The sequence below is a fragment of the Rhinolophus sinicus genome, linkage group LG11 (assembly GCF_036562045.2).
Source record: "Rhinolophus sinicus isolate RSC01 linkage group LG11, ASM3656204v1, whole genome shotgun sequence".
Taxonomy (NCBI): Eukaryota; Metazoa; Chordata; class Mammalia; order Chiroptera; family Rhinolophidae; genus Rhinolophus; species Rhinolophus sinicus.
Window position 1 is genome coordinate 15,827,570 of NC_133760.1, and position 26,848 is coordinate 15,854,417.

A 26,848-nucleotide genomic window follows, 5' to 3' on the forward strand; every position below is an offset into this window, starting at 1 on the left:
ACATCTTTTTTGTCAAAAGAAATGGTGGAGGGGCTGTGATTAGATGGGGGCAGGTTTTCCTTCCATAAAGGAGTACGAAAAATGCATTCTGCTTACTCTTGGTTATTTTTAAAAAGTGTCCCATATTAAGGAATTGAGTCTCTTCAGCTGAAGGTGGAGCAAATGCTGAATGGGGGGGCTCAAGTTCTTAAGGACAGAGGACCAGGTAGTGGGGTGTAGGGCCTTGTGCCTTTGCTCTCCTCCATGGACACTGGCAAGAGGGCCGACAGACCCTCTGGAGTCCTGCCTGGAGGATAGAGACCCCTGAGAGTTGCTATGTGTAGTGGGAAGGGGGAGGCAGGCTGGGGGCCCCCCCTTCCATCACCTCTCCGTGATCTTACCTGGGTCTGTCTGGATGTGCCACCTTCCTCCTCACAGCTGTGGCCTCTTTGGCTGTGCCATGGGCTAAAGGGGCCTCGGTGTTTGCTTAGGAAACCCTGCAGCAGCCGCCTGAGCTGGGTACCATTAGTTCTCACCTGACAGACGAGGAAACCAGGGATGGTGCTCGGATTTGAAGTGGCCAGGCCGTGCCACCCACCTTGCTTATGGTCTCCTCCCTCTATTTAAGGAGTCTGCTCTGTTCCCAGCTTTGTGGGGACAAACAGCTGCTGCTTCTCCATCTCATAGCCTCTGGTACCCCCCACCCTCCAGCCCAGCCATGGTGACCCACATTCTTGTCTTGACAAAGAAACAAGTGACCCCCCAAACCCAAGCCTTTCAACCAGAAGCTATGTTCAGTTTTGAGACAGCCCCAGGGGCATGTGCTGGGACTCACTTCCTGTCCACACACATCTGCACACCCTCTTGTGGCCCAGGACCCCAGGGGTATCCTCACCCAGCCTTGGGCCCCTTTTCTTCACAGAGCCAGTGTGGGTAATTACTCAGGGGTGTGACTGACTGCGTGAGCTCAGCCTCTGTGTGAGCTCAGGTTAGTTACCAACCTCTCTGGGCCTCAGTATAATGGCAATCAGAACGGAGCCTACCTCATAGGGCTGTTTTGAGGATTCAATGAGCTAACACTTGCGAAGGATTAGGGCGCAGTCAGTGCTCTGTACCTGAGGGCAGCAGTGTTAGTATTACTGTTATTCTAAGGTGTGTGCAGCCCAGGTTGTTCTCCTGGAACATCTGCTTCCCATCCCCCGCACTCAACACTAGTGCCCAGCAGAGCAGAGGGGCATGCCCTCTGGTAGATTCTCCCTCCTGAAATGTGCCCTTCATGTGCCCACTTCTCCCCAGAGATCCTCACTGGGCTCCCTGCCTCTAGGTCTTTCTTTATCCTGCAGTTGAGGGAGTGTGGAAAGGTCCTACTAGACCTAACTCCTCAGTCCCATTTTCAACGCCCTGCAGGATCTGATCCTCGCTTACCTCTAAGACCACACCTCTCACGTCCACACCACACCCTTGCACCTGAACGCTGAACTTTCCCGTTACTCCAAGTGCCCTGGCCTTTGCTCAAGCCATTTGCCTTCTTAAGCAATAGCTATTACCTGTGCCCCACCCTAGATTGGGTCGGACACTCCCTCTCCCATGGTGTATTTTGCAGGGCTGGCTGAGACGCCAGGTCGAGGGCCGAATCAAGGTATCCACTGCCTAGGGACACACCTTCCTATTCTGGAGAGGCTTCTGCAACCGCACCCTGGCCCCGCCCGTCGCCTGCACCCAGAAGCCAGCGAGCAGATACGTAGATTTATTCTTCTCTCCCTCCAGGGCTCCGCCCCTCCGGGTCCAGAGGGGCCGGACGCTGGAAGGGGCGGTGCGGGGACTCCCGATCCCGCCCAGACCGCGCCCCCCGTCAGTAAGACCCAGCCGGGCTCAGCTGACGCCGCACTTCACGTGACGCTGGAGCCGGGCAAACATGGCGGCGGCCACCCGGTGAGTGTTGCTCCAGTCCCTGACCCTCGCCTGGAGGCGCAGAGAGGGATCCTGAGCGTCCTGTCTGGACAGTGGTTGCGCTGGGTGACCGTGGGCAGAGCGCTTGTTCATTCAGGGCGGTTGGCTGCGCGCTCCGAGTCAGCGTCCGCGCTGTGCCCGCAGCTCACCGCCCCGCTGCCCACTGGTCCTCGGACCCGCTTGATGCGGCATCCCCACTGTGTGGCCGAGGTGGGGCTCAGGTCGACACGCGCGCTCACGGCCACGACCTCAGATGGGAAGGCGGCGTTGCCAGGGAGCCAGGGCTCCGGGCGCTCCAGGGAGGAGGCGGTGGTTTGAGATGGACTTGGAATCCCCTCCCTAGTGGGGCACTTGCCCATTTCCATCTGGGTCCAAATGTCACCTCCTCAGAGAAGCCTTCCCTAAGCACCTGTCCTACTCATTGTAGCCCCGCTCACTAGATGATAAACTATATAGTACATTTGTTTTTATTTGTTTCTTGTCTTCGCATTTAGAACGTAAGATCAGGGCCTTCCTCTGGTTCACTGATGGGTCTCACTAGTACAGTGCTTTGCACACATAATTCTGCTGCATGAAAGAATGGGTGAGTGGTCCTAGTGGGAGAAAGTATGGACAGATGGGCTCACGGAAGAGTTGGAAAGTGTCCCAGATGAGGGAACATTTGAGCAAACGTTGAGAGTTCCGAATGTTCTAGGGACAGGGGAGGGGGGGGTGCCTTCCTGTTCTGGAGGGCGTGGTGCCCCAGATGGCTTCTCCAGACTTTGTCTAAGGGGCTGGAGCCCTCAAAGGGTGTTTTGTGTGTTTTTTAAAGATTTTATTGGGGAAGGGGAACAGGACTTTATTGGGGAACAGTGTGTACTTCCAGGATTTTTTTTCCCAAGTCAAGTTGTTGTCCTTTCAGTCTTAGCTGTGGAGGGCACAGCTCAGCTCCAAGTCCAGTTGCTGTTTTCTAGTTGCAGGGGGTACAGCCCACCATCCCTTGCGGGAGTGGAACCAGCAACCTTGTGGTTGAGAGCCCGTGCTCCAACCAACTGAGCCATCTGGGAGCTCAGCGGAAGCTCAGCTCAAGGTGCCGTGTTCAATCTTAGTTGCAGGGGGCAGAGCCCACCATCCCTTGCGTGACTCGAGGAATTGAACTGGCAACCTTGTGGTTGAGAGCCCGTGCTCCAACTAACTGAGCCATCCGGGAGCTCAGCGGAAGCTCAGCTCAAGGTGCCATGTTCAATCTTAGTTGCAGGGGGCAGAGCCCACCATCCCTTGCGGGACTTGAGGAATCGAACTGGCAACCTTGTGGTTGAGAGCCCACTGGCCCATATGGGAATCTAACCGGCAGCCTTCAGAGTTAGGAGCATGGAGCTCTAACCGCCTGAGCCACCGGGCCGGCCCCTCGAAGGGTTTTAATGTGCTCAGATCTGCTTTTTTAGCTGATCACTCCCTTGGGCTGTCTGTGAGGTCTGGAGGAGGTCCAATACTGGGAACAGTGTGAAGGGTAGTGGTAGAGAGGGAGCCCTGCCCCAGATGTGAGGCTGGGAACAGATCAGAATGGGCGACCTGGTGGTCTGATTGAACCTTTCTTTTTGGGAGGTGGGGAGAATAGCAACAGAAAGTGGCCTCCTCCATTGGCCCTCCAGGTTGGGGTAGCTTAGGGCATACAAATCAAACATTTAGTGGGCATCTGCAGTATTCCACGAACAGTGCTGGACCTACCCTTAGGTGCTCATGGACCACTGGGGCAGATGGACACAGGGACTCTCATCCATAGGCCTGCCTCTGGTCTTGGTGTGTGTGCCACGGAGGCGCAGGGGAGTTCAGGGGAGAGTGTGGGTAGGCTTCACTGGCTGGACATTTGTGCTAGTCCTTGAGCACCCCTTACACAGAGCACTGTGCATGCAAAGTCCCAGGTGAGTGTCAAGGAACCCAAGGTCAGATCCTTGAACCTAGCCTGTGACCCTGTCTTAAAGAGCAGAGTGAGCAGTAGGTATAGACCAGTATTTAAGTGTGGGTCTATTACCCTTAGATCTGAGCTGGCCAGTTCGTCACACAGCGTTCAGAGGCTGCATTTTGGTTCAGGGCTCCATGCTGGTCTGCAGCTTGCTGCTCTCCTGAAGGTACAGAGGAACCAAGCTGGTGATTGAACGAGCCAGAAACCGGCCAAATCCTGGAAGGAGGGCTTTTGTAGTAAAGCTGATGGTGTGGGCAAGGGGGTAAAACAGAGTGACAGAGGTCTTCTAGAGACGTGTTTTTGGAAGGGAGACGTGACAGGTGCAGGGAGAGTCCAGAGCCCAACAGGGCCTCCTTGGCAAGAGCCATCCCATGCTGGTAGCAGGCTGCCATGATGGACACTTTAAGCCTGAGATCAAGTCCCAGCATCTTCCTTAAGGGGAGGAAGTTTTGAGTGTGTTTCCACTACAGGTCAGTGGCTGGCTGCACACGCAGGACATATCAGCATGTCAGGCATACTGGACTCCACACCATAGTCATGGGCGCAGGAGTTCTACCAGAGCTTGGGCCATGCTGTTCCTCTGGGGAGGCTGTGAGAGTCCTGGGTGACTGGGGTGTGCTCCATGTGATTTGGGGAGCAGTGCAAGCCCTAAGGTAGCACCTCAGATTCAACTAGAAGCTTAAAAAGCTGCCCTGGGGAATGTGTCAGTGTTTATCCTGCTCTGTCCTACCAGCCTGGGCAGGGACTTCAAGTCTGAGACAGAGGGTCCCACAGCCCCCAGAGGGTCTGCCTGAATTCACCCCCACCCCTACCCCACGTCACTTGGTGGGAGGGTGCCCTACCTTCTCCTTCAGCCACACCTTGAGCTTTCCATGGACAGAGCTGAGCCTTCTCTGCTGCAGCCAGACCTGCCTGCATCTGCTCCCCCACGTGACTTTTTCCTTTCTCTTCTTCCCTTTGCCCATTCACCTGCTGGCCCTGGAGTGCCCTCGTCCTCTAACATAATTGTTCACATACTTGCAGGCCCCGCTCAGATGGTTCCTGTTCTAGAAGCCTTTCCCGAGCCCCCTCCCTCTGATTTTAAGTAAAGACTTCCTGCTCAGAGCTCCAGAGAGTCCTAGTTTTTCCCGCTGGCAGGATGCTTTGCCATATCTGCACACCTGCCCATCGTGGTTGGGTGAGGGCTAACTGCCCTTCATGCCTCTGCTGGCATCCTTGGAGCCAAGGAACTGGTCCAGTTTGTGTCTCCAGAGCCATGTGGCCACCCTGTGATTGGTGCTGGGTGACATGGTGCCAGATGAAGTCCAAGGCGGATTTACTCTAAATTCGTCCAACATGCCATCCCGCTTTCTGGGAGGCTCTCAGTGAGTTGTGGGTGGGAGGGGGACAGAATTCTGAGTAGGATGAAGAAATATCTTTAATTCTTTAACTGAATGTCTCCCAGGGAGCAGCTATCCAGAGAGCCTTTGCCCAGTGAGAAGCAGCAGGTGAGCTGCCCTGGGTGTGTACCTGTTGGGTCATAGGCCACGCTGAAGTCAGCATTCTTTCTGTAGAGAAAGCACCTGGAAGGAGTCAGGTTCTGGATTAAAGCCCGTCTCCACCCTGGTATGAACCTTGTACTCCTGGAGAAGAGGCATCGGGCTGACCCTGGGGGTGGGTCTGTGGGAGGCAGGCTGGCCATTGAGTGCCCCTTTGCCCTCCCTGGCCCTTCCACAGCCTGGTCCTGACTCCACACAGCCCTCTCTCAGTCCCTGTGTGGCTTAGAACCCCTGACCCTCCTCTGGAGGGAGGAAGGCAGGGTGGGAGATGTTGACCAGCTGCCAAGAGGGCCCTGCAGCCAAGGCGAGCAGGCCGGACTCACTGACAGCCAGCCAGTGGGCTTGGTGCCAGACTAGAGCTGGAGGCTGAGGGTGAGGAAGCAGCATGGTCCCATCCAGACGTGGCGTCACGTTCTAGGGCAGAAACCTTGTCCTTATCTGTGCCATGGACGGCGTGGGCACCAGTGATACCTTCGCACCCTTCTCAGCATGATGTTTGTAAATGCGTGAGAGAAAATATAGAGGATTACAAGGAAAACCAGTTATATTGCAATACGGTTATCAAAACGTTAAGAAATGAATGTGTGGTGTAGTAATATGTGCTTCTTTATTAACACATTCAGGAATAAAAAAGCAGCAGGTCTAATAACCACCTTCCTTTTGAAGAGTGAGAGCAGAAGTGGTATTTTGAGATATTGTGACATCAATAGCATGATATAAAAATACCTGTGATTTCTGGTGGTGACAGATTCGCACACTGCTGATCCTGTTGCGGTTAGTTGCTTACGTTAATAAGTGAAGAAAATGTAAATTTGGATGGGAGGTTAGAGAAAATAAATGTATAATTTTGTTCCATCCAAGTAGATGGAGTCCCTAAATTCCCTGCGTGAATCCCCAGGGGTTCATGTTCCTTGGATGAGCGCCCCACAGGGAATCACTGAGGGCAAAGGATGGGGTGGCTTAGTACCAGTTTGGGGGGATGGGAACAATTTGGGGGCGCTGGAATGGGTTGCGGGGGCAGCAGGATCACACCTTTCCTGGGGGCTGCCCCACTCCTGGGCACTGGCTGCTTCCTGGGCCCTGGTGGTTGGCAGGGGGCGGGCTGGCCTGTAGGGGCCAGGGCTTATTCTGGGTGGCTCTTTGATGCCCTGGGGTTGTTGCCCTCCCTGGCATTGCCTGTACCCTCCGCTGCCTGCGGGAAAGCAGGCCTTATTACACTGGGACTTGGGGATGACCTGGTTTTTGGCTTTTAAATCCCGGGTGCCAATTAACAAAACTGCCAGCAGAAACCAGCTGAATATGTGTTACCAGTGCTGCTTTTGCTCAACTCGCAGGGAGACGTCACCTGCATTGGCTCTGGGCCGAACATTCTCTTTGGGGGTTTGGTTTATGCCACAACAACTCAAAGGGACATATCTTTATAAACCTTTATTCATGGGGTGCCCTGCAGCAAAGAGTCACTGCAGCACAGCAGCCTGCCTGGTGGCTCGGGCTGGGCTGCCCTTTTCTGTTCTGGCTGAGCCCCACGGAGGATTAGGCAATATTGTCAATTTTTCTCTCAGTAGCAGCAGACACTCGTAGAGAAAGTGCCTCATCAAGTTTCTGGTGTTGACCTGGGCTGCTTGGCCCTTTGGCTGGAAGGCACCAGTGTGGGTGCCCTGAGGGATTTAGGTCTCTTAGAAGGTCCTAGACAAGAGGAAGCCCAGCCCTTCCAGGTGGGGACATGGTGGCAGGCCCAGTGGAGCTGGCACCTGGTGTGTTCGGGGAGGGAGGCTGAGCAGGGGGCCAGGAGTGGTGGAGGATGAGGTGGGCAGGGCTGGGCTCTGCAGGCCGAGGTTAGGCATTTTCAGCCCGTTGTGCTGTGGCGACCTCTCCGATCTGGGCGCCTTTGGCCCGGGCACCTTCTCAGCAGTGCCTTGGTGTCGTTACCTCTGTGCTGTGGGGGAATCTGTAGAGACGAGGTTCTTCCGTGTACCCACCCCACTTCACGGGCTTTGCTGAGTGAGGGGAAAGAGGTGAGGGGCTGTGAGGAACACTGCAGGGGTGCTGGCGGCTGCACTCTCAGTCCCCGGCAGCGTGGCCAGCTGGGATGCAGGCATGTTGGCGAGCTGTCACCTCTGCCATTTCATCCTTGTGGCCGAGCCTGGCAGGAAAGTGGCCCAACAAGCCCTGGCCCCTTGTGTCCTGGGAGGGTGAGTGAGTGAGTGCCCATGCCAGGAAGGGGAGTGGTGGGGAGGGAGACTCGAGTCCTGTTGGCATGTGGAGGCGGTCCTGGCCAGACTGGGCTTGAGGGTTCTGCTTCCTGCCCTGCTGGGGCTCATGTGGCAGCTGTGTGTGTGGCCCTACGTTGTGACCGTTGTTCATTTAGCAAATATTTCTTGAGCACCTGCTGTGTGGTGAGCAGGGTGCAGGCACGGGGCACAGCAGTGAGCAGAGCAGACCCAGGTGTCTGTCTGCACAGGGCTTACCCTCTGGGGCAGAGGTGGACCTCATCACGAGCCCCAGGAAACACAGGCTGCATTTGTGGTGGCAGGGGAATGTGTCCTTGCAGCCAGGGACCTGGCCGAGCCTCACCTAGGGAGGTGACTGAGGGTGTCCTCCCTGCCCCCCCACCTCCTCCATCTCCTGCGGTGCCTCCCCTGGTTAAACCCACCTGGATGCCAGATGCAGGGAGCATGCTGATGAAATCCTCAGGCCCCGGGCACAGAGCAGGGGAGAGTGGAGGAAACCTAGCCCAGTGCAGGGGAGAGAGCTGAAAGTTTAGAGGGAAGCCAGGGACAACCATCCTGAGATGGTAGCATTGGAGCCAAGATGCAGAGAAGTGGCCCTGGCTCTGAGGGTCCCATGGCCAGGCGAGTACAGGAGGTGCCCCAGGCCTTTCTGAGGGCACAGTGCTGTGAGAGAAGGTTCCATCTGCCTGGCTTGGCTCTCACTGCAGCCCCAGGTAGCGCCCTCTCTCTGTAATACCAGCTCTGGGCTGTTCCATCTTCCTCAACCTCTGTGCCCACCCTCCCTCTGGTCGGAGAGCACCTGCCTAACTCCACTCCTCCTCCACCCCCTGGGCCCACCCCCCCTGCTGGGGTGGGCCCAGCCCTTCCTTCTTATACTTTGTCATTCAGCACCTTTAGGTGCTGGGAAGGAGGCAAGGTGCCTACCTTTTTGGAGCTTATATTTTACCTGAGGAGACAACAGTCGAGTCAACATGTAACGTTAGGCAGTGATGCGTGCTCAAGAGGAATGAAGAGAGTAGGGAGAAGGGTGGGATGGATTGAAGAGAGCAGGGGTGGCGAGGACTTGGTGACAGTGGGCTTGGGTGACTCTTCAGAGGATATTTACTACGAGACTGCTGCAGGAACTTGAACATCAAGGGGACTGTTTTGATTTATTTTTCAAAAGACTCAGGTGAGAGTCTTTCATATTTGTTTGGATGCTGAGAATGATCCTGAGAGGAGAAAATTGATGCTGGAGCAACGCAGGGAATAGATATGGGGGTGGGCAGGCCTTACCCAGGTGGAGGAGAAGCCTCAGGTGACGGCAGGTGGGGTTTAGGGAGTGGGTGCTGGGAGGATAAGTTGTGTTTTCTTAGTGGAAAGGGAAGCCAGTATGGGGGTGGGGGGAGACACCCACCTGCTCTGCTAGGCCTGGCTCTGCCCAGCCTCTTGTGAGGTCTCAGCAGCTCACCCCTTGCTGGCTGCTCTCCTCAAGGTCAGCACCCCTAGGCTGCCACTCACAGGCTCATCTCGCCGTGCTACCCCCTTGGTCACTCGGCACACGCTCTCCAGGCTGGGCTGGCGCTGGGTGCCCTGGGTGTGTGTGTGTGTGTGTGTGTGTGTGTGTGTGTGTGTTGGGGACAGGTGAGTGTCCCAGCCAAGTGAGGCATGGCCAGCCCTGGCTGCCAGGTCTGTGACTTGCAGAGAAGATGGGAGCCTGCAGGGATCCAGTGTTGTCTGGGCCAGGTCATGCATTTTTCGCAAGGATCGTCAGCACCTTGAAGGCAGGAGTTGAGAGAATACGTCTCCAAACCATCGCAAGCTTTCCCTCCACAGGCTTCACCTGCCCACTGAAGAAACAGACCCAAGCTGTCCCTATCCTGCCTTGTGGCCCAGTGCTCCGGGGTGGCAGGGGAGGCTGTGGTTGACAAGCCCCTGAGGTCCACGCGTGGCCTGGTGGGAATCACAAGCAAGTTGAGCTTGGACCAGCTTGTCATGTGCTAAGGGGGGGTCTCGTGGCAGGCTCGGCCCTCCGCTCGTGTCAGACCAAGGGGGGCAGATGTACTTGGCGGTGCTAACAGAGGCCTGTGTGGCGGTGTGTGCTCATCTCTTTGCAGACCTTCGTTTTGGCTGGGGAACGAAACCCTGAAGGTACCCATGGCGCTCTTTGCCCTGAATCGGCGGCGCCTGTGTGAGCGTCTGCGAAAGAACCCGGCCGTGCAGGCCTCCTCTCTCGTGCTGCTGCAGGGTGGGGAGGAGACACAGCGCTACTGCACTGACACGGGGATTGTGTTCCGCCAGGTGAGCCCACCCCAGCAGCTTCCCACACCTCCCTGCGTGCACTGGGCCTCCTGTGAGCTGTCTGCCCTCCGCTAGGATCCAGCCTGATGGGCCTTAGGCAACTTTGCTCCCTGGAGGGCCCTGAAGAGATTCTCCAAAGATAGGCCAGGGCTTGGGGCCCGGGGAGCCCACATTGGCTGGGCACAGAGCTGGCACCAGCCGGTGTCAGCTCTCTCAGGTCCAAGTACAGGAGGATGCTATTCCTGGGAGAGCAAGAAGGCAAAGCTCCACAGAGGAGGCAGCATCAGGTGTGGTCCCTGAAGGCCATGGTGAATTCTGACAGGTGGAGCTGGGGGTCGGTGTTCCAGGTGGGGGGATGGCGTCCACAGGAGTGGGTGGCAGAAGATGGGCTGGGCAGCCCGTGGCCAGAGAGAGGTGCTGATGGGGAGGGCTCTGCAGCAAGGCTGACGGGGGCTGCAGAGGTCCGGGAGGAGACGTCTGAGCAGGGTGCTGAGCAGGAGTCAGAGGCCCGGGCATTCGTGCTGGTGGGGCCAGTGCTGACCCTGTGAGCCTCACTGGGCTTTGGTTTCCTCACCTGGGAAGTGGTCCAGGGGCTTCTTAAGGTTCTGGAACCATGTGGGGTGGCAGGTGGCCCAGCTGCAGGAAGCCAGCCTGGATGGGGTGGCCTCGACTGAGAATCGCTGGCATCGCTCAGTTCCCAAGAATAAGAACAAGGACACTGGACAGAGGGCTACACGGAGAAAACCAGGGAGGCCCTGAACTGGCCCCACTCTCGTTGATCCTAGCACTGCACCCACTTTATAGATGAGGAAACAGGCTCCGAAGGTGGAGCTGGGATTAATTAGAACCCCACCTCCTGACTCCAAATCCAGTGTTCTCTTCTCCTTCCTGCTGTGCCCAGAGCTGGGGCCTGACACACTGCGGACTCTAGAACCTCCCTATGTTCTAGGGCAGGCAGAGCCTAGGGGACACAGCCGTCCAGCATCCAGGTCAGGGAGCTGAGTGTGGTGAGGAGGTGGCAAGGCGTGGCCGCCCCAGCTGGACTGTTCACCCCACAGGGCACAGACCGACTGGCTGACATCTCTGCCCAGAGTGATTGCAGTGTTTTTTACTGCAAGCACCTCCTGCTGGAAGGCTTCTCTCTGCCTTTGTTCCGGCGACCTCAAGCCCGCAGTCCCCTGGTTCTAGGGACACGGAGGTCTAAATAAGCTTCTTCTGACGAGTCTTGATGCTTCTTGAGGTTTACATATTCTGTGGTTTAAAAACCGATCTCCTAAATTCAGCTGTTGGCTCCCTTCCTGATGTTCTGCGAGGTTAATTTTAGAAGAGATCCCTCCTCCTCTTGATACCTTTATAAGGTTATTGTAGCTCACTGTTTATTGCAAAACACTGAAGTCATGAGCTTCCCCAGGGTGGGAGGAGGAAGTAAGAAGTCCCAAATGGAGGAATCCATTTCCGCGCAGGTGTCTAGCTTGGGTGTCTAATTCAAGGTGGCATCTTGCCTGCCTGTGGGCAGTAGGAACTGCAGAGAGATGTGGGTGGCAGAGAGGTATGGGCAGGGCTGAGCCAGACCTGTAGTGCTCGTGGGCACCCGTGTTCTACGTGCCCTACCAAGGGCCTAAGGGTGGTTGGTGAGCTGGGGTTGGGGCACATGCATGAAACCCACGGCATCAGAGAATACTCAGAGCGGCATGAGAGGTACCAGCCAGGCTGCCCCTGCCAAATCCTGGAAGGAGGAGACAGGCAGGCTGGCGTGGGGGGCAGAGTGCTGAGGTGGAGGGCTGTGTGAGGCTGGGGGTCAGCCTCTCAGGACGGCGGGCCTGACTGACTCTTGGGGGTGCAGGAAGGCAGGTGTTTGATCAGCTGCCCCACCTCCCTCCTTACCCCTCATGTTTCTGTCCTGCCGACTGGGTAACTATGGTCCTTGTTCCCACCACAGGAGTCCTTCTTTCACTGGGCATTCGGTGTCACCGAGCCAGACTGCTACGGCGTGATTGACATTGACACTGGAAAGTCGACCCTGTTTGTGCCCAGGCTTCCTGCCAGCCATGCCACCTGGATGGGAAAGTAAGGAGCAGTCCGAGCGATGTGACTTTGCCTGCTGACTGCTAGCTGGCGGGGGGTGCGGTGGGGCTGGGAGTGGTGATGCAGGCCCGGCCTGTGGGTGGCAAGGAGGGAAAACATAGCAACAGGGAGGGTGAGCCGTCAGGGCCATTGATGGCCTGTTCTAGGCCAGAGCCCTGTACCCTTGGTTGGGAAGGGGTGTCAGAGCCAGAGCGATACACTGTGGGCATGTTTGCTTGGAGGTACTATTTATTAATCTTGAAATCTGGGATTCCCAGCTTTGTGAAAATGGCTGAGGCCTTGGTCCCACTGCATCAGCTGTCCCGCATGGCACCCATGGGAGGTGGCCCTGCTTTGGGAGTGGAAGGATTTGGCTCTTAACGGGGAGGGTAACCTTGGGCCATTCTCTGAATTTCATCATTAACCACAGGGCTTCACTAGATGCCTGCTGTGTGCCTGCCTCTGCGGTAAGCTCCACGGAGCCACAGATACAGGTGCTGCCTCAGTTGGCTCACCTGTGAGATGGGGTAGCACCATGTGAGACGTGTGGGACCAGAGACCTGGGCCTTGCTGAGATGCCCCTCCCCCATCATGTGTGGCACCTGCCAGCTCCAGGGCCCTTAGCTGTGTCCACCTGTCCAGGGAGCCATTGCTGCCTGTTCAGAGCGGCTGAAGCAGAAACTATACTTAACTGGGGTGCTTGAGGGGATCAGAGGGTCCTGCTAAGTGCTTACCACCTTCTAGTGTGTCATTTCTGCCTGGAGAGTGAATATTCTGGGCTAATGTATAGATTTCAGCCTTCGCTGCCTAGTGTCCCTGACCGCTCATCTCAGGTGGGCTGGCTGGGTCTGTGGCTGATTTGAACGACCAGGCACCTGACTGCTGCTGGGACTTACTCTGCGCCAAGGGCCAGGCAAGCCCCGTGATCTGCCTCTGCTTCAGGTGCCACCTTCCCCACCGGCCCTTCAGTGCCAACCCCGTAGCCTCTTGTCGGCCTGCCATGTATCTCTTCTGCCATCCTTGGGTGAGGAGTTCAGCCTCACAGTTATGCTCTGAGCCCTATTGGTAGGATGCCTGGCCCTGGCCCTTAGTCTTTAGCTTTGCTGTAAACAGGTGGCTTTAAGCAGAGTTGGCAGCACAAGAGAAGCAGGCAGCTTTTCCTGGCAGCGTGCTCACCTGGCTTGGCCCTGGGGAGTGGACGTGCCCATCCAGCTGGCCTTTGGGGTGGATGTCCGGGTGGCCACTTCCGTTTTGGCCTCTTAGAGGCCCATGGGGTGGATGGCATACATGTTTCTGTGTACTGAGCAGGTTCCCACTGGCCTCCTTGCTTGCATTAGGGTGGGCGGGCACTGGAAGGTTTGCTGCCTTCTTCCCAGAGGGAGGGGCAGGGCATTGGGCGTGGCTGAGCAGGGCCCAGTGAGAGCCCCCAGCGACTCCATACTGCCCCAGGCCTGGGTGGAATGTGGAGGGGGGCTTGGAGGATGCCTCCGAGGTAGACTGCCCACTTTGCCAGGTGCATCTTACGCCTGCAGAGAAATTGGCCTCAGGTTTGGCCTGGGGGAGGCTCTCCTCAGTCCTTTCATAGGGGGCCCCTCCTCCTGCTAGATCAGCACATCCAGGCCTGGAGACGTGGGTGTCCCTGGGGAAGGTGGCTCCTGCCTCACCCAGTTCTTGCCTCCCCATCCTGCTGTGACCTTTGGTATCAACCTTTATTCTGTCGCCTGCTGAATCCTTAACGACCTCCGTTTTTAAGAGGAAATGTGCTCAGCGTGGTGGCATGGCAGAGGGATCCATGGCAGAGGATCCATGGCAGAGGGATCCACAGCCGAGGGATCCACCATTGTCTCCTGCAAGCCTGGCTCCCCGCTGTGTCCTTTCCCTTTCTCTGCTCTGGTGTGACTGTCTCCTAGTTCTCATGAGCCTTGGGGAGAGAGGGCGTGATGGTAACAGGGCACCGGCGAAGGGCTTGGTTGTTTGGGGCTGGAGTTGGGGGGTGGCCCATCTGATTGTGTGTGGCTGTTTCTAGACGTTCTCGTAATCAATAGAGCTGGGGAGGAGTGAGGCTGATGGGATTACCTGGCCTTTGCAATCAAAACCCACCAGACGGAACATTTGACCTTCAGCTCCTCAGCTTCCTTTTGAGTCTCTATCTGATGACTTTTGAAAATCCATCTGGCAGATAAAATTGCCCAGGGAAACAACACCCCCATCTGCAGATCTGCTACTTCCTGTGTAAACGCCTCTCCTGTCTTCACGGCCGGCCGCAGATGCTGAGGGGTCTGTGGGCAGCCTGGTCTCCAGCCTGTTCCTCCAGGCCTTTTTTTGGGACAGGAAGGTGGTAGCTTCAAATTTGTTTTTTATTTGGAGTCTTTGCTTACAAAAAGTCTGGTGCCTTTCTGATGTGAAAATATTCCCCATCATTTTCATCAGAATCAGGCTTAGCTGATGGCAGCTTTGACTGCTGGGATGTCAGGTTCTCTGAGCAGGCCGGAAAAACAGGCCGGGCAGTTTCAGTGCCCATAGAGGGGGAGCGATTTTGGGCTAAGTCGGGGGGAGCCCTCTTAGAGCCTTTGCGGCTTGGCTGTGTTCTGCTCCCATCCCTGAGGCCTCAGGCTTGGAGCTTGAGACAGTGAGCCTGGCCCGAGGTTTGTAGGGAGGTGGGTGCTACTCCACTAAGGGCACTGCCCAGGAGTGGTGTGAGTGATTTTCCTCCAGGCCTGAGGCCCCACTTTTGTTTGATATGGGAACTGGTGTGTGTGAGTGTGTGTGTGTGTCACAGGGGTGGTGCGTGTTGTGTGTGGTTTTTCACAGCCACTGACCCCCACCCCATACATACACCTGGGTCACTGAAGGTGCCTCAGCCTGTCTGGTGGCTTTGCCCCGGCTCCCTCTGTCTTCTGGGAGGGCACATGGGGCACTAATGGGGACACAGGTCTTCATGAAGAGGGCTGAAGGAATTCCTTTGGCTCTGACCCCAGGTGGTTTGGTGGGAACCTGGTCTCGGGCAGCCCAAGGCCTGGGCAGCCATTTGCTAGGATCCTCAGTTGGGAGCCCCTACTGGGCCCTGCTGACCACGGACAGGCCTCCTTTTGATCAGCTCTCCTTCTAGAGCCACAGGCTCTCCACTGCCTGGCCTCTCTGAGAAGTGCTGCCGTGCCATCTGCTCATGGGAGTGGTCCTGAGGAGCCGGCACCTGCATGGCTTTGGAGAAATCTTCTGACACGTTTATAGCATCTTGAAAAGCTTGCTGACCACCATCCTGGAGCTAGTGCCCAGCGTTGTGCGGTGAATAGAAGGAAAGGCAACGACATCGTTTGTAGCTGAAGGCAGGCCCTGGCCACTGGAAATGGATGATGACTGTTGTAATTTCGCTGTTTCTTATTCATTAACCACGTGCAGGTGGTCAGCTACCCAGCAAAACCTGCACTTGGAAATTTCATTTTCGAGAGGGGTCCATCATGTCTGCACTGTGGGCATTAATGGAATGTCTCCTTCCCGCTGGAGGCCCTGCACACGTGTTGGCACTCACTGCATTAGCCCTGACGCTGAGTTCTGGGAAAGGCCTCCTCTAACTCATGCCAGGCCCAGCCGCTGGTGGAGAAGGCCTAGGCGGGCTGGGTCCCTGGACTCTGGCTCCATCTGGAGGACTCGAACCCCTTTGAGTGGTGCACACCTTCCTCTTTCCCACCAACGCTGTCCCTCCCATTTGAAAGGAGAGTTTCTGGGGTGCGGTTAGCTTCACTGCTCAGCAACCCTCTCCTGGTCCAGCCGCTTCTATTCAGATCTCTCATATGACAGGATCTGGCACGAGCTGCCCTGCTGGACCCTAAACTGCAGACGGGCAGGGTGGTGTGGTCACCACCAGCCTGGCCCTGTGACCCCTCCGGCCAGCTCTGCAGGGCTCACGTGGACGTGCTGCTCCTTCTCCCGTCAGCTCCTACAAAATCATAGCGGCTGAGCCTCCAGTAGCTGGCTTGACATGGCATTATCCTTTAGGGTGACATTTAAATGATTTTTCCTATAATTAGCTCTAAACCATAAAAAATAAGTACTATTCGAACTTAATTATCTCTGCCCTTTAGAAAAGAATGACACGTGAAGTGCCTGAAAAGATGCTTACAGCTTTTCAGGTTGTGTTTGTCAGATGGATATTCCTGTTGAGAACCAGGCCTGTAGCTAGTTGAGCAGTTTTGGTCCTTGAGGCCCCACGTGCACTCCGTGTGTCACCCGAGCTCACTGAGGAAGACAAAGGGCGTTTGGTGGGGTGGCACCTGCACTCCCTTCCTCCTGGACCTCAGGGTAGCAGCAGCAGGCTCTCCTGTGGGCCGGCTGGCCCTTGGCGCTCCTTGGCTCCCAGGGCAAGTGGAATGGCTTGTGGCTGGTAGGTAAAAGGTGGACAGTAGGGCACACAGCCCTCGGGCCACCTGCAGATCACAACTGCCTCGAGCTGCCCTCGCCTTTGCTCCCTCCATCCCCTACCTCCTCCAGTCCCACATTCTTATGACCTTGACCTCAAGCTGAGCACACCGAGATGTTCCCAGGTCTCAGGCCTCTGCTGGAGCCTACGAGACTCCCAGGCAGTGTGGGCAGGAACACGTTTCCTGGGGCATCCCTCGGCAGGGTGGCTTGGATAAGCGGGGAGAGAGTTAGGGTCCCTGTTGGGATTGGAGGTGAAAAGGTCAGTGCCCAGGCAAATGGCCGAGGTGTCCCTCTGTAGGAAGCATCGAGGCTGGCCTTGAAAGCAGATGCTGGGCACTTCCCGAATCTTTTCAGAGTTTGCTTTTGATGCCTGTCACAGCTGGAGGTGATGAAGTGACTGGGGACCAGAGGTGGATGGGGACCTGCCGAGGACACAGGGTGTTTGTCCTGGAGATGGGGCAGTCAGAGTGGATATGGTGATGCTGCTGATGGCCCTGCCTCTTGCCCTCTGGCATGTGCTTTTGTGCACGGCTGCAGGGTCGACTCAGTGCTAAGAGTGTCACCCCTTAGTAGCAGAAGGTCAGCGAGGTTTCAGTGGTAAGTCCTGGAGTCAGGGCCTCCAGTGTCCAGATGACGTGCATGTCATCAATTCCTGTCCTTACAGCTTCAGGCGCTACTGATGGAGGCGCCAGACTTTGGCCATTAACTTTTTTAAAAAGATTTTATTGGGTAAAAAAAAAAAGATTTTATTGGGTAAGGGAACAGGATTTTATTGGGGAATAGTGTGTACTTCCACGACTTTTTACCAAGTCAAGTTGTTGTCCTTTCAGTCTTAGTTGTGGAGGGCGCAGCTCAGCTCCAGGTCCAGTTGCCATTGCTAGTTGCAGGGGGTGCAGCCCACCATCCCTTGTGGGAGTCGAACCGGCAACTTTGTGGTTGAGAGGATGCGCTCCAACAAACTGAGCCATCTGGGAGGCAGCTCAGCTCAAGGTGCTGTGTTCAATCTTAGTTGCAGGAGGCAGAGCCCACCATCCCTTGTGGGACTCGAGGAGTTAAACAGGCAACCTTGTGGTTGAGAGCCCACTGGCCCAGGTGGAAATCAAACCAGCAGCCTTCAGAGTTAGGAGCACAGAGCTCCAACCGCCTGAGCCACCAGGCCAGCCCTGGCCATTTAACTTTTGAGTTCTATCTCAACCATGGAAGCTAATGTGACTGGATTGTGCGAATTTAATTATCAGCAGGAGCTTGACACCCATTGCCTATGTCAGAGAAGCCAAAAGGGAGATAGATAAAAGAGCGGCCGGGGTCCCTGAGCAGCCCACTGCAGTGAGGCCGTCGTCTCCTAGGCCTGGCTCATTGTATATGGTGGTGAGCTCCCTGCTCCTGGTCCCCGAGACCCACCCATCTGACCTGGGTCCATGCTATGTGCTTCCAGGCCACACTCCAGTCTGGGACACTTGTTTGGATGGAGAGGGAAATGGTACAGGGCTCAGAGAGGGGAGAAGGATCCTGCTTCCTGGGCAGTGGTGTCTGAGTGTGTCTCAAAAACATTGGTGTCTCAAAGGCCCATGGAGCTCCTTCTTCGAGGTTGTCATGTCCGAGTCCCGAAGGGCTCTCCCTCCCGTGTCCCCTCTGAGTCTCCCCAGGTACACTGGGGAATCTTCACCCCCGTCATCTGCTCACCCTTGAGGGCCCAGGAAGCACATCTGAAAACCATCTGCTATTTTCCCCTGAGGCTGCTTTCAGCTCCAACACTTGGTGACTAGACTACCAAGCGAGCATAGGCAGGACAGGGTAAATGCGCCCGAGCTGACATGGTGCCCAGGAGTGGGCCGGTGAAGGACGTCATGTTTGTGCGTCACTAGACTTGGCTTGCAGCAGCCACCCCACCCCACCATGCGGCCAGTGCACCTCCTCATGGGAGCCTTGTCACCAGCCGTGACATTGACTCATCCCCCCACCAAGAGGCTGGGGTTGGGGTGGTGCTTGCTGGACCCGGCCGGAACCCCGCTCCGCACAGTCATGACCAGGAGCCCTTCGTGAGATGGGCAAGGGCTGCTCAGCTTCCTCTGCCCTGTGTCTCTGTCTTCTCACTGGCTGATTTTTCAGGGCTGATGAGTAAGCGTGAATGTTTCTCATCACAGTGAGTAATACTGATATTGAATTCTTTAAAATGTTAAATTTTTAACTTTCCTTTAACGAGGCTCCATGGGGGGCTGGGAGGCAGCTTATTTCATGCCCCAAAGGGTGAGGGGTGCCAGCTGGCTGCCTGGGGGGCTCTCACTGGCAGTGGAGGGAGAAGGCCTATCTGCAGCCACTTGCCCTGGGTGGCCAGGGTCATGGACTCGAAGGAGGAGTGGAGGTCAGAGGGGTTCAGCGGTCACTCTGGCCCAGTGCCCTTTTCCCCTGAATCTGTGTTGGGTAGACCTGCTTGGTGCCCAGTGCCAGTGGGGCAGGGATGAGCCTGGGGTTTCGTGGCTGGGGCCTGGGGGCAGGACGGCAGCCAAGCCCTGACCCTGCTGTTCCTTGTGCTTCTTTTTGAGGATCCACCCCAGGGAGCACTTCAAGGAGAAGTATGCCGTGGATGACGTCCAGTATGCAGACGAGGTCAGTCGTGGCCGCCCCTCCTCTCTGAGCAGCTCCGGGCTTCCAGTCATCCCTCTGCTCTGCATGCCCTCTCCTCCCACCACCATAACCTGGCTGGACGTCCCAGGGTGCCTGCCACCTCCCGACCACCAGCCCCTCGGGAATGCCCTGGAGGGCAAGCTGGAAACATGTACCTCAGTCTTTCTGAGGAGGTCCCTGTTTGCCAGGGCAGCACCCCTCCCTCACTGGCTGGAAGTGTCTGGTTCCTGGGTTGTGGACACTGAGCTGCGCGAGGGGAGAACGTCTCTGGGAAGGTCTGATCTCAGTGCGCCAGGGGCTCACCTGGGCCTTCACGTGTCAGGAGGCCCTCCCACTGGCCCCTGCTAGCTGCAGATGCTGCTGTCAGTAAAGCCCAGGCCTCGAGAGGCCTGTGAGGTGGAGTTGGGGAGAGGTCGCGGTCTCCTGGCTTTAATCTACTTCCCAGCATGGTTGCCCAGCAGTGTCATGTGGCCTAGGTTGGTGTGTGACTGTCATCCTGGGGCTTTGAATCTGTTCCGAATCCAGGCAGTCAAAAGGGGCTGTCCCTGACTTCCACTGCTGATAGGGCAGGGCTGTGCCAGAGGTAAGTACAGCTATGTGCCCTCATTGTCTCCTGGGGGACCAAGGCCTCCTGACACCGCAGCCACTGCCAGGCACACAACAGGCCTCTCTCTTCTGTCTTTGGGAGCTGTCACCAACCCCATGCTCCATGCAGGTTGGTGCTGGGTAGAACATAAGCACTGAGAGGTCAGTGCGTGGTACTCAAGGGCCAGCCACGGCCTGGCAGCGTCAGCTGGACTGGGCCCCCCGTGCCACATTTCCCCAGACTGGCTGCATGTGAACATACCCTGAGAGCTGGGGGTACAGTGTGGAAGTGTCCAGAGGACACAGCGAACTGGGTCCCCTGCCGCTCTCCCCCTGCCGCTGGGCAGGACACAGACCGTGTAGGGAATGACAGCACTGGGTGAGAGGAGGGTTCCCCGGGATCCTGGCCACACCCACAGCACTGTGAGGACCAGTGTGTCTCAGCTTGGTGTCAGGAGCTTGGCCCAGCCTGCTTGGGGACAGACAGCTCACCCTGATAAACACGTGTGCCTGGCCCCAGGCAGGCCAGCGTCAGTGCCATCCCATACCAGGCACAGTCCTGCTCCAGTTCTTCTGTCCTGGAAGTAGTGCCAGGCCCAGTTCTCCAACTGTCTATATTCTACCCATTCTCCATGGCCTTATGCCAGCCCACCGCATGTAATACTGACTCTAGGGCACACTGGTGTCCCTCCCCGGGCTCTTGGGACCAGTGGTGGGCATGGTGGACACTGGCCGTGTTCTGGTCTGTACCTAGCCCTTTATTGTCTTAATATTTGTCACTAAGGCCCAGGTCTTTTCTCCCAGACATTATTCTTACACTCTCTGCCTGCCCAGTCCCAGGGACATGTGGTCATCAGAGCTGGTTGAGACCTGGGGCTGAGCTCGGCAGATGGGGACAGGGTCTGGTGCAGAAGGGGACTGCAGCGTGGTGTGCCTGGTCAGGGGGGCCTCAGCGAAGAAGGGCAGCTTCCATCCACAGGGCCACGGGGGACTCTTCCTGCAGCACCTTCTGCCTGGTTGGATTGTGGAGAGGGCAGCTTTTGATGGATCTTTATGTCATGTGATTTCCATGCCAAGTTATCGGAGGTGACTCCTAGCATCTGAAGAGTCTGTTAGTAGAGCCATGACCCGTTGTATTGATCTCCTTGGGTATAGGATCTCAAATAATCTGACATTTAATTATAAGCCCCTAACAAGGTGATTTGCCACTTTCCTTGTATTTCTACTGGAGAGGGAGGGACCTGCTCACGCTTCGTTCTGATTTTGTTCCTGACCCTCTCCTTTGGCAGATGTGTGCTTTCTGCCTGCATAAATTTTATCTTAACATTTCTGCCCTTTGGAACCTTGACCTTCCAGGTCTCCTCAGTGTGAAACCTAGGGGGTCAGCCCGGGTTGGGTCCTGGGACTCAGCCCACCGAGTCAGAGTGTTTTCTGTGCGGCAGCCTCCCCAGCCACAGCCTGACATTTTTGCTTTTATGACTGGGTGAAACTCACCCCCATTTAAACTGTGATTTCTAGGGAGAAGAAGGAGAACTAGTCTCCAAATGCAGTAAAACAGAGGAGGTCTTGAGTGTCAAATATTATAGAATTACAGCCCCACAGCCTGGCTCATCCTGAGTCTGTGTTATTGAAGCAGAATCTTACATGAAACCTTCAGTGGAATTCAGAGGACGGACTCTCTTTCAGGTTCAGGGGCTTTCTGCAGCGCTCTGTCGTTGTTGTCATTGTTTATCAGTGTTGTCATGACTCTTACTGCTGTGGTTCCCACTGGAGACGAGGGCTCTTATTGACATTGAGACAGGTGCTTCACTCGGGGGTAAAGTCGTCAGCTCCCACAGATCCCTTCGTCCCTCCCTCCCTGTCCCATGATGGGCCGCAGCTCTCACCCCATCACAGAGGAGGCCGGGGCTCAAGCACATGAAAGGTTTCATCCATGGCCCCACAGCTGGGGAGCAGCAGAGTTGGGCTGCTACCCCAGGACCTTTGGATCCCAGAGGCCCTGCCCTTCAGCTCTGTATTTGCCCTGTCAGAAATGAGGACAGGGACATATCACGGAGGTGACACAAGCTCGCAAGTGCCTTTGATTCTCTGTGGCTTGAAATGGAGCCTGACAAAAATACTGCTGGAATGAGACACCTGGGCTGGAGACACTAGAGGTACCCAGGGCCGACTCCATCATGGGAGGTGACAGGAGGCCCCTTATGTCGGGGACGGGCCAGTTCTACAGTGCTCTAATTTGGGGCAGCCTTGGTCATCTGTGACAAGTCACAGTCGGGAAGCAGCTGACACTTGTCTCCTCTGAGAGAAGACAGGGAGCCCCCACGCAGGCCGTGGCTGATCACTTGATGTCGGGAGTAAAATGCAGGTGTCTGACGTAGCAGCCCGGCTCCCCAGTTCTCTTCCTCCCCACAGAGCATCCTGGGTGTTGTTATTGAGACGGTATCGTGAGTGGTGGTTCCCTGGAGAAAGGGGGCGCTCAGGAGAACCTCGAGAGGTGCTTCGAGGCCTTGGTGTGAAGGTGCAGTGCAAAGGCTGGTACTCATAACAGGATGCAAGCTGGCCAGGTGGAGGGCGCGTGGTGTGCCCTCGCTCTTCCTAATGGCACTGGGCAGACGTTGGCAGGCATCGTGGTCGCTGGCTCAGATGCAGGCAGGACGGATATAAGAGAAACCATTGTGGCAGCCTGGTGATGGATGCTGCCTGCCTCTCAGCCTCAGTGTGGGGAGGCATCGGGGCAGAGGGTGTGTGTGGTGGGGTTTCAGAAGGGGCAGCTGCTGTGTGGGACTGCTGGCCCGGGGTTGCTAGATACTCCCGATTTTTCAAGAGTAGCTGCAAATCCATGTTGTTTGTGATCTTTCCTGATGTTTACATTTTAGAAACAAATTCAAATTTTTAAATGCACTGCCAGCCACCAGTGTGCACCCCTGTTTCAGATGGCCGTGGAAAACGGTTCATTTTTAAAAGCTTAGGTTCCTGCGTGGTGAAGCCCGGCTCCGTGACGCAGCACAGGTCTTCTTAACAGAGGATTGCCCAGCCTCCTTTTCCGGATCACCCCCGTGAAGAGTGGGGACTCTAGGCCTGAGGGCGCATGAGGTGTCCATGGGAAGCCTCTGATTGTCACCAGGGGAGGGTCCTTGTCCATGGGGCTCTGATGAGATCTGCGTGTGCTGTTCGCCTCGACCTGCCAGGGAGGCTGGGCTGCCTAGGAAATCGATGCAGCTCTGGTCTGTGAGAGCTGATGGGTCCCCCGTGACAATCGCTCCATGGAAATGAGACCCTGTGCTGACAGAGCCACGCTGTCCTGTGTGCCGGAGCTGCATTTTAAGCTGGCGACACATAGCCATGTCATGTCCCCTTAATTTCTGAGGCATGGAATCAGGCTGTGTTGATGAGAGTGTAGCACTAATGGGTCTCCACGGGGAAGGGGAAAGGCAGATGGAGCTGCCAGGCGGGGGAGGTTTGGCAGCCACAGAGGTAACCAGGACCCACTCAAGCAGTTGTGATCAATAAAAGCTGTGGCCCTGCCAGGACTAGCAGACGCCGAGGCTGCTCTGTGTCGGGCCTGGATCCTGTGATCCGTGCGCTTCAGGTGGGCGGAGAGGTCTGCTTTCTCATCCATTCCTCCCAAGCAGCACGTCCTGAGTCATTGCCGAGAGAAGAGTCATCAGCTTGCACATTTGTTATCCCGCAACTCTCTCCTAAGGACAGCAGCACATACGATCCCCAAGTGCCCGTTCGCTCTCAGGTTCTGCTGCCATAATCGATGGAATGTTCTGTGCTGGTGAATGGAGACCCTTCGCCAATGTAACAACACTCCCAGTTCCTGCCACGTGGCTCTTGTTCTTTTCAATGGGCCTCCCCCTTCTCCAGGAGGGCCTGGGACACGGCAGGGTCTCAGCCAAGCCAATCGTTTGTGTAACAGAGGCCAAGGGATCCCGGTGGTTGTCGGAGCAGTTACTGAATCACTGAGGGGGGTCCAGGGAGATGGCGCCTCAGGCACCTCTGGTGCGACGGTGGTTGGTTTAGACCTGGAAGGACATCTGGCCTTGAGCATCAGATACCTGGACAAAGTATATGCTTCTCACCTAGCAGTTTCACTGGGTCAGATTTGGATGGTGGCGGTTTTTAAAGGAAATAAATTTTGTAAGGAATTTGTCTTAAGGAAATAAAGGCTTGTATACAAGTATGTTCATCAGGGCGTTATTTATAATAGTTCATCCTCAGAAATAACTTAAGTGTCCCACAGAGGAATGAAGGAATACATTATGCTACATCTGTTAAGAGAATAGCATACAGCCATAGGTTCAACTCTGGGCTTTGCTCTTTTTTATCTGTGAATCTGGGTAGATGATCTAACTAACCCATAAGCCCTTCTCATCGGTGAAGTGTGGACGTTGGCAGCACCAGCTTCATGGGTGGTTAAATGAGATGATATCTGAAGTGCCTGGCACAGGCCATAATCAGAAGCTCATCAGACGTTCACCATCCCCCGCAGTAGTGACTGGGAAAAATCATGGGTTTGAAGACTACTTAATGGTAGGGAGTAAGTGAGGCGTGTAACTTTGTATGATCCAAATGTCATTACAGACCTCTGTTTTTATGTGCAGAGATAAAAGGTCCCTGGGGATGGGATTGTAGGTGTATTTTATCGTTTTATAGTTTTCCGTATCTTCCAGGTTTTCTCTGGGAGCCTCTCAGTATTAAAAAGCGTATATACATATGTCAAAACTATCAAAACGTGCACTTTAAATATGTGCCGTGTAGAGTATGTCGGTGACAGCTCAATAAAGCTGTAAAAACAACAGAGCCTCCTCACTCTTGCCCTGTGTCAGGGTGCTGCAGAGTTTAGAGTGGGGTGTTGGGAGGGGCAAGTGCTGCAGAGAAGACACAGTTCTCTGCCCGGGGCGGAGGGGGGAGCTCAAATACAGTAGGGGTTGCAGTAGCCAAGACGCAGAGCAAACTGAGGGGTGGGGGCAGGAGAGGAAGGTGCTCCCACCAGGTGGTTGGCATCCCAGGCGTGCAGACTGCACGGCTAAGGCAGTGTGATGGGCACTTGACTCGAAATGGAGCCTGACAGAAATACCACTGGACTGACAGCTGGGCCGGAGGCACTAGAGGTACCTGGGGCCGACTCCATCATGGAAGGTGACAGGAAGGACTTGGAATGATGACCGTCAGTGGGACAGTGGAGGACGGAGTGAATGAACCTGCCTGGGTGGTCAGGGGCCGCAATCCTGGCTACGAACTGATGAAGTGGCTAAGTGGGGAGAAGGCGTTGCAACCAGAGGCAAGAGCCCAAGCGAAGGCACGAGAGATGAGCTTCCCTGCTCATTCAAGGGGCTGGGGCAGGAAGCAAGCAGGACGCAGGGATGTGAGGCCCGCGTGGGGCACGGTGGAAGGATGGAGAGCGGGGATGTGGGCTGGGGGCCTGGGGCGGCTGTTGGGGATGCTAACTCCCCATGGTGCAGGAGATTAATGGGGGGTGTAGGGAGGAAGGTGTCTGCTCTGGGGAAGGGAGCCTGGTGGGCCCGGTGCCTAAGAGTTTGCTGGAACAGGCCTTTCAGGAGGGCCTTGGCAGATGAGCAGAAGCGCTGGCCTTGGAGGGTGGGCACGTCTGGCCGTTTGGATCCCGGGATCCTTGTGGGACCTGGAGGCAAGGTCGCATGTGGGGAACTGCCCGGCTTCGGTTTGAATCCCTCTCTGCCACTTGATAGCAGTGTGGCTTTCAGAAGTTCCTTATTTTCTATACGCCCCAGTTTCCTCATGTGCGGGATGAGGATGACAACAGCACTGTTTTAAGGATCTGCTCAATACACACGAGCTGGCATTATTAAGTAATGGTGGTAAATCATTGCCATCCGCCTTCCTGTGGTTGCTCTAAAGTGGATTTTTCTTTCTGACCTTTCAGATTGCCAGTGTCCTGATGGCACGGAGCCCCGCTGTCCTCCTCACTTTGGTAAGTGGCAGGTGTCCAGGGACTGGGCAGTATTTGCACGTGGGAAGGGGTTTTAGAGAGCTGCCCACCCCTGCAGAGGTCGGGGCTGTAGGGGAGGATTGAGAAACCAAGAGAAACGGTCCTCAGGGCGCTAAGTAGCGACACCATCTCAGTCTGAACGGCTCAATTCGCCCGTCTCCACGTCCTCGATTCTCCAGACTCCCTGGTATGTGCTGTGTCCTGTCATGAAGCCACTGTGCACAAGACACCATACCCACTCCAAGGGTTAAAACCTGGCCGGAGGATGTATTTGTGTCAGGCTGAGCTCATGGGCTTTGTGGATGTAGAATATCAATTTGCTTCCACCCTGTGTCTCCTGCATTGTTAACAGAATTTTAAAAACACACGCTTGCCGTCTGTCCCTGAGGGTGCTGGGCTGTGCACCGTCATATTTTGAACCCCAGGCACTGAACAACCGAGGGCCTGCTGTGGCCTGGGCGGGGCGGGGCTACATGGTGACCAGGGGCCCTCGCAGCCCGTGGGGGCTCTCGGGCTGTGAAAAGGTTCAGGCAAGAAGCCTGTTTTCTCATACTTCTTCGACCTTGGGAACTTTAGACATGAAGTGTGTGCAACCTTCTTTCCTCCCAAAGTGACCCTTCTTCTCTCTGGTAATCAATTTTTACCGAAATAGTTTCTCTTGGTTATTTTTGTTAGCACTTCACATGGTCTCTTTTTCCTGCTCTGCTGTTCTGAGAGCTGAGAAGAAGGAAGGTTGTATTAGATGACTGTGGTCACAGATGGTCCAGTGTGTTTCATTGGGGGGTGGGATGGGGTGGGATTCCATTAGCTGTCGACCTGCAGTTTCTGAGAAAGAAGGGGTAGTTTTTACATGCCTTGCTTCTCTGGGGATGGCACATTTTCCTTTGAATCTTTTGTTTTGTCTTTGCTTCTGTCCAAGCTGCACTTGGATTCTCCTTACAGTTAGGACAAGGAGAAGAATGTAACAGCATCTCTGGAAGGGCTGGATTTGACAGTGCTCTTTAGGACAGTCGGTGGGGAGAGTGTGTGCACGCGTGTGCATGAGACGGGCCAGCCCGGGAGAGCAGGTTGGTGGGAGGGGTGGTCAAGGTCTGAGCTCTTCTCGCCCAGCTGCCGCGTGTGCTGAAGCAGTCTGAGCTGGTGTCTGCAAGGTGCTCTGACAGAGGAGACCTTGTTTTCTCTGCTTTTCAAGATGCTGCAGAAAAAGGAGGGCCTGCCCTTGTGCTGGGACCCAACTTGGAATTACCTAAAAGACAGGGTG

General features: G+C 55.7%; 1 protein-coding gene across 1 annotated transcript in view; it reads left to right on the forward strand.

Annotated features, from left to right (window-relative positions):
* Positions 1–1,766: 1,766 nt before the first annotated feature.
* PEPD (peptidase D) overlaps positions 1,767–26,848 on the forward strand; it is a 110,910-nt gene continuing 85,828 nt past the window's right edge. The window contains exons 1-5 of the mRNA XM_019742726.2: positions 1,767–1,911; positions 9,737–9,920; positions 11,860–11,987; positions 18,947–19,010; positions 25,522–25,569. Coding sequence (XP_019598285.2) covers positions 1,895–1,911; positions 9,737–9,920; positions 11,860–11,987; positions 18,947–19,010; positions 25,522–25,569 — 441 coding nt within the window. The 5' untranslated portion in view covers positions 1,767–1,894. The remainder of the gene's footprint in view (positions 1,912–9,736; positions 9,921–11,859; positions 11,988–18,946; positions 19,011–25,521; positions 25,570–26,848) is intronic.